Raw genomic sequence first — 7,463 nt, 5'->3', positions numbered from 1 at the left:
GCAGTGTCCCTTCTTCACACACACCTTCACACTGCGGGCCCCCTCCCTCTCTGACAGAATAGCAATAGTGCTTTGAAGTCCAGCCACTGTCTCCACAGCCCAATTGGTGGCATGCTTGCAGGTAGGGGTCAGCGTTATCATAAAAGGGTCATATGGCCTGTTATTGCTGAGAAGCAGCACCATAACTTTCTTGTTGCTCTTGACAACCAGTGGCTGTTTAGAGCTCAATCTGTTGACGGTGAATTCTCCAGCTCTCCTCAGCCTCCTGTTGGTGAAGATATGGTTACTTAGTTAGATAAGTGTAGTTCAAGTTTTGAACTGAGGAAAAACATTTATAACATATTGATATCTCTCATATTGATAATATAGCCAGTACAAGATGGAACATATCAAATAATTGACCCTTTGCTTAGCCACGCCCTGCACTGCTGCTCCGTCAAGCTGTCAGAGCTACCATGGAGCCCACACTGTCACTAACTGCACTCACTGACAAGGCCACAATGTCCATCGGGACCAGTGGGAGAACTCCCGATAGCATGGCCTGAGTTGATTCTATGCTTAAAATTATATATATATATATATATTGCAACACTTAATCAAGCTCTGTAATGCTACGCTATGATTGGCCAGTCTGCGTTCAAGGGGCGGGACTTAGGGGAGGGTCATTTGTTGTGTCATTGTCATTGGTCATTGTGACAAACTTACTGGAAATTTTGCTGTGACCTTCATCACATGTGATGAAGTTTGCTCAGTTGTCATGGAGTTGACCCAACTAGCATTTTGATCCTGTGATAACAGGTGATCAAATATGTGCTCACCAAACCACAGAAAATTTGAAGATGAAGTGATTAACAACTGAACCATCTTCATGAGAATTGAGAGACTCCATCCAAAAAGACAACAACAAGAAAAGACGCTGTCATTTTTCTTTTTTAAAGTCAACCAAACCCCCAAAAAAGGATTCTGACCTGTTTTTTTCCAGATTGAATGAAATAATTGAATGATAGCATGATACACAGACCAAACAGACAAAAGAAAGCTAAAAACATCACCATTTTGGCAACACAGGCCTACAAGCAATTGTGTTTCAAGGGACAGGTGTCTTCTTCTGAATTTTGTGTCTGTTTGACATATCAAATATACGTTTCCAATCATAGTTGACAGAAGTCTGCACAGAAAGGAGGTTGCAGTTTGTGTCCCCTTGTTAAACAATAAGTCAATGTTGACTTATTTGAATTTACGTCCATAGCTTACTCATTTTAAGCCAGACCATGATATTTTACTGAACCTAACCTAGTAGTTTTGTTGCTTAAACATAACCAAGTCGCTCAGTAGTCTTCTGAAACGTTTTGTCTTAATTAAAAATATTAACTAAGTGTTAAAGTTAAAACTGGGACTGTAATCAGGATTAAATACATTTCCCTCGAAATGTGGTTAGGAATGCAGTTTAGTTGTATGGGAACGTAATTTTTTAGGAGACAGCGTTGGATGGAAAGATGGACAGAAATACAGACAATAATAGCCTTGGCTGTAGCTTCAACAGTATATTACAATGATTAATATTGAACTCAACTGTTTCTGTGTGTGCAGTGTCAGCTCGGTGTTGTCTTCAACCGCTACTATCACTGCAGTGTTTTTGGCCTTACTGCTGCTGGTCGTGGGTACCAAGTATTCTTTACCCAGTTTTGCCACAGCGGGGAGCTGTTCATACACGTGTTCGCAGGTATAACCCAGCGACAGACACTGGTGGCCTGCTAAGACAGCTACAGGCTTCTGGGACTGGATCCGCGTGCCTGTCAAAGTTGATAGACCTCGTACAAGGTAGGACGCGTAGGGTGCCAGGATAATGTTCATCCTCCTCCCACGCCGCCAACTTTTCCTGCCTCTTAGCTTCACATTGTTTTTTGGTAGGATGCGGATCCGGTTCTTGTTATTGCCATTAACGATAGCAAATAGACTGTCCTTGCCCCTGTTTGGTTTGGGTGTGTACACAAAGTAGTCAGTACCCAGCTCTTCGAGTGGGGAAACCACCGCGCCATCTCCTGTGGCAAAGCGACGATTGAAAGAGACCACAGAGATCGCGGCACTAGATGAGATTCGAACCGCCGAGTTGGCAGTGACAAATTGCTTGTGCAGTTCGGCTCCACATGGCAGAGAAACCCAGCGGCTTTCACCTGCAGCGAGTCTCAGCTGTTTGTTGAAATTCACTGACGCTACCTGCAGATCAATAGGTTTGGATTGGTTAAATATTTATGAGCCACATTAAAACAGATTGGCTCTTCTTGCTCTTCCTTAAATTAACAGGATTCTAACCTGTATGCGAACATTGGCTTCAGTGCCCTGAGCAGTCAGAACCAATTGGAGCTTCTGACCTTTATTGGAACCGTAGTTGTTAGGAAGAAATGTGGTGATGAACTCCTTTCCTGTAGAACAACCATGACATACTGGAGAAGAGAGAAGAGAAGAGATTTTGCATTAATTAAATAAAGCATGACTAAAGAGCGAGCCTTAATATTGTCAGCCTCCCTACTGTCATACCTGCCAAGAGTGCCGCACAGACAGCCAAACACACCGAGAGAGGCTTTATTTCCATAGCTGATAGAGAAAGAGAGACATATACAATGGTAAAAACCAAAATACATAATATTACATAATGAGGACTCAAGCACTGAGTATGCTAATTGAGCAGATATAATTCAATTCAATTTATTTTGCATAAAGCAGGTCCCAAGACTGCTGTAATGGACTACTGTAAACATGCTCCAGAAGCATTTCAATATCACGCTAAGAATCAGATTGATGTTAGCATCTACTTCCAACATGCTGCTACTCCGTCAAGCTGTCAAAGCTACCATGGAGCCCCCACTGTCTCTAACTGCACGCACGGAAGAAGTTTCATTCGGAGAGAGAAGCAGACAGAAGGGTCTACAACAGGGGTCACTAATAGACGGACCGCGGTCCGAGTCCGGACCCAGACGCCGTAGCATCTGGACCTGGACCTACAACCGATAGATAATTGAGAATTATTACATTTTGACGGAGCGCTTCTATTTTAACTGGCTTTTCTAGCTTTTACGGTACTCGTTCAGCGGTCCAGGAATCAAACCGACCAATTACATCACGTGATGCTGCTCAGCCAATCAAATATGTGTATTCCGATAAGTTTCCCGACTCCAGTGAGATTTACACACACGGAGAGACGGGGCGAGAGACCGAGTAGTTGGAGAATAGTACGTGAGTCAGAAGTAATTTCTCATGACGTTCTCCAAAAAGAGAAATGTGGACAGAGAGACCAGAGTCCTTAACTAAGAATGGACAGACTCTTGTATGTTCATTCTTCCAACGGCCAGTTCAAAAGAGGATGTCTCATATGTTCACAGACCGTGGCGATTATTAAAAGCTGTGATGTGAAACGCCACTATGAGACAAAGCACACATATTTTGAGCAAACGTACCCACTCACATCCAAAATGAAGGAACAGAAAATAAATCTAAGAGCCCAATATGATCAGAATCCTAACACATGAATTCACTTCCCAACAATGATGTTAACAGAGAGAGGAATAGAGCTGAAACAAGTGGTTTCAATAACCACAGATAAAGTCTCTGCACACAAATTTCTCTTTTTAGAAGATGAGAAGAATATGATATCGCTGCTTTTTTGAGTGACATCACTTCACGCTTCATGAATTGAATTTAAAGCTGCAGGGCAATTCAGTTCAATTCATTTTTCTTAAATTAAGTACTTTATTTTAAAATGCATTGCATTTTTCAAACCTTTCTTTTATGTGATTTAATCTTAAATGCATCCCTTATTTTACTTGAAACGAGAGAACATTCATTTATTATTAGATTATGTATTATTTATAATTCATCCAGTTCAATTTGAAAACTGACAATAAATATTGTTGAGATATTATTCAATTGAACTTTCTTTATTTGACAGTCAGTTGTTGACAACAGACGTTATTACAACTGTTGGCTACTTCAATACATATGGGACTAAATCATAGCGCAAGTTAGACATTACTGTGATGTTCCAGACTTTTGCATGAGGAAAGTCTCTCTAACCGGACCTCGTTGAATGTTAATTGAATACCCCTGCTCTACAGTAATACTGTGAACAAAAACATGCACTAAGGTTACCTGATGGAGCCGATGAATCTGTAATAAAGTGTGAGATGTCACTACAAGCAATTATTTTTAAAAAATTGACAGTCAGCTGCATGTGACTGCAGCCTTGACTGTTGATATATGTATTGTATTGTATTGGTAAAGTAAGGCCCTGCAGTTGAAATGCGTAGGCTATTCTTCAAGAAATGATTGAAATTTGTATTATTGTATCTTTAATACAACTGTACCCAGCCCTATTGGCTTACAGGGTGCTGCAAATGAATACATGCCAGGTCTAGAATACTGCAAATACATCCTGAAACATTTCATAAAACATTCAAAGACAAAGAAAAATAATTATAAAGAATGCTCACGATTCCATTTTCAGATGCTGATGTCTACTGCTGATTTTAGTACTAACAAAACCTGCACTGTGTAGTCAAAATAAAGGAGAAATAATATTGTTTTCCATGCTTTTAGGACAAAGTTAGCAAGCTTAAAAACATCAAAGCTAAACAACCATATATTTTTGTTTGTTGAGAAACTACCTGTAGTAGACCGATAGCGATGAACTGCATTTCATCACCCACAGTCATAGTTTCTGGGAACTCTATTACTTCATATACTATAAACATTTACTTCATAAACCTAAAGATTCTCAGTAAATGAGTCAAAATCCAATGTCATACTGTAATCCCCTGTTGAAATACCCCAACCACCACTATTATCACCAGAGGCATCCATACTGTACCTGCAGCAGTCCCTGACAGTGCTACTCTGGGAAGGATGGAGGGACACTTATATACTAAGTGGGAGTGTGGGGCAGAGACAGAGACATGTAGAGAGAAACAATCACACGCCGCCGTTCAGTTCTGCTTGAAGGAAAAGCATATTGAATATTGGTGCGCTTGTGTTTGTTGTGTGGGCTGGTTATTGGAATAAAGGCGAGCTTGGGAGTGACCGCGGCCTGATCGTGTCACTCAGGCAACAAAAGTCACGTCTTCAAACTGTCAAATTGTCAAACTGTCACGCTAGTCCCTCGTCCTCCCATCCTCTGTCCTCTCTTGTTGACTTGCAGTGCTTATTTCATAATATACACATCAGTCATACAGCGATGACATAGAATTTCATGCATTCTATTTCAAGCTGACTCAAACTCCTTTTTCAACACAGAAGTCGAAATAATCGCTTCTTTATCAGTCTGCATTATAGATGATATGATAATAAGATGCAAACGTAACCGTACTTGACCGCTAACACAGGAATTGACCTTGTTGTATTTCTTATGTCTGTTATTGCACTCTAGGCTTCGACCTCTCTGCTTTTGGACCAGGCCTTTGCTCTGCTTAAGGGAATGTATCGTCACATATTGTAGATAACTCACCTTAAATCAGGGGTTCTTAACCTTTTTGACCTCGGGGCCTAACTTTTCAAGTACAAAGTGTCCAGATGCTGTTTTTTTAAAGCACCAATTTAGTGTGATTCAATGCATTTTCAAATGTATAAACACAAGTGTGGAACTGGTTAGCAGATCCTTGTAACTTTAATTTGCCTTAAAAGTCTCTTATTTCCACTGATGGTTTCATTGTCTACTAACAACAGGAAGTAAAAGCTACAGACAGCCTTACCTCTGTGCTGTAGGAATCCAGTGGACAGGTACTGCTGCACGTCCTGGTTGAAGGCCTCCTCGTAGACTTTCTGTCGTTCCTTCAGTTTCTGCTGCATGGCCTGCTCCAGCTCTGTCACCTTCTGAGCATGCTCAGAATTCAGTTCCACTACAAACAGAAGCATATCCTCTAATCTCTATAGTACGATGGCATTTAAGGGAAACACGTCTTTCACACGGGTGATGTGGGTGTTGGGCAACTTTGTTCCCAAATGAAATGATTGTAAAAAATAAAAAAGTCATGTGTTGAACCGTGTTTTGTCGAATTTAGTTTATACATCCCATACCGCCAATTGTCGCAGAAATTGAGACATTACAAAAGAGGCAAATAATTCACAGCATGGTAATGAGGTAAGGAGCCATTATTGTGCAGTAATGTGACAAATGTGTGTAGAACAGCAGCTCACCTTCCAGCACCTCCATCTCCCTCCTGTTACAAGACAGAGTTAGCATTACGTTATTCTAAAGATAGTTACTCCATCTGTCATCTCTTGTTATGACGAGGATTCCCTCTGGTTCAGTGATATATAGTACACAGATACAAACTAAAGGGACAAGTGTTTAGGATTGCAAACAATTTTTTTCTTAAATCAGTGCCAATGCAATGTTTAGTTCAAGTCACAGATTTTTCAGAAAGCGTCGAAGGTCAACAACAAGCTCCTCTCACACATTTAAACATTCATGCGCGTCTCCCACCTCTTCTTTTTCTTATAGACTTCTAGTTGGTTGACGTGATGTTGTTTGACCGTCTGTTGTTCACACTGACAACACAGAGTCTCCAGGTAGACCAGTCTGCTCTCCATCTCCTCAAAGTCGCCTTCCAAATGAGCTGCAGACCCACACCATCATATTTAGCACAACAAAGTCATACATTTCATCCTCTGCATTCATGTTAAGTTTTACACAATGACTGAAAACATGTGTGTAATTTAGTGTAGCAGTGTATTAAATAACAGAACAGGAAAGAAATCACGCTGTGATTGGCCAGCTGTGCTGAGCTCTCTTTTTTTTCTGCCCATTCTTCAGCTGGCCATGAATTGTACAAAACAACTATTGTGCCATATATAGTGAATGAAGATAATTTTAAAGAAAGATTAATTATAAGCAGCATGTTCAAAAATCAAAGAAGAATCATACTTAAATATTTTTCAGGATAAACTTCTACTTTAACACTTTGTATATGAAGAAAAAACGTGCCTGGAACAATTTAATGAAAGAATAATAAGTTTTCCAACACACCAAATAAAAAAGCACGCCAAATGTCATCCACAACTTAAAGTACAAAGACTCCATCTTACAAAGAGCAGTCCATCCCATTTATACAAGGATTTTAGGCTGGACAATAAGACAGACGCAGTAACCCTCGGAATTAGTTACATGACATTTGCCAGTTTCTGTTGTTCATAAGACGGTAACACTTTACATTTGAATGTAGTAGTACGCAGCTACAAGAACATTTTAAGTTCACACAAATGTTACGTTTTTGTCAACAATTCTAACTCATAACAAATAGACATATTTGATATTATTACGACTGTGTTATACTGTCCTCCTGGTTGTCAGTAATTATCTGCTTACACAGCTCCACCTTCTCAAGAATTTCTTCCACTGGACGCTCAAGTTAAAATGCTTTAATTTTCTAACCATATATTTTAACCGGATGAAGGATTATAGTCATGAAACA

At 40.1% G+C, this 7,463-nt stretch overlaps 1 protein-coding gene across 1 annotated transcript; it reads right to left on the bottom strand.

The window, feature by feature from the left end:
- Positions 1–5,569: 5,569 nt before the first annotated feature.
- Positions 5,570–6,657, bottom strand: LOC142955130 (dysbindin-A-like). Its single transcript, XM_076096512.1, has 3 exons — positions 6,476–6,657; positions 6,187–6,209; positions 5,570–5,888 (listed from the first exon to the last, which is right to left on the bottom strand). Exons 1-3 carry the CDS (start codon positions 6,580–6,582, stop codon positions 5,638–5,640), a joined length of 381 nt encoding a protein of 126 aa, XP_075952627.1. The 5' UTR covers positions 6,583–6,657; the 3' UTR covers positions 5,570–5,637.
- Positions 6,658–7,463: the final 806 nt, after the last annotated feature.

The sequence above is a fragment of the Anarhichas minor genome, unplaced genomic scaffold (assembly GCF_050575085.1).
Source record: "Anarhichas minor isolate MPS153535 unplaced genomic scaffold, ASM5057508v1 ptg000022l, whole genome shotgun sequence".
NCBI lineage: Eukaryota > Metazoa > Chordata > Actinopteri > Perciformes > Anarhichadidae > Anarhichas > Anarhichas minor.
This window is presented reverse-complemented; position numbering and strand designations above follow the sequence as displayed.

Coding starts and splice junctions, on each gene's coding strand:
- LOC142955130 (XM_076096512.1), bottom strand. CDS start 6,582: ATGGAGAGCAGACTGGTCTACCTGGAGACTCTGTGTTGTCAGTGTGAA. Junction 6,210..6,475: donor GTCTATAAGAAAAAGAAGAG/GTGGGAGACGCG, acceptor GTCTTGTAACAG/GAGGGAGATGGAGGTGCTGG. Junction 5,889..6,186: donor GGAGATGGAGGTGCTGGAAG/GTGAGCTGCTGT, acceptor TTCTGTTTGTAG/TGGAACTGAATTCTGAGCAT.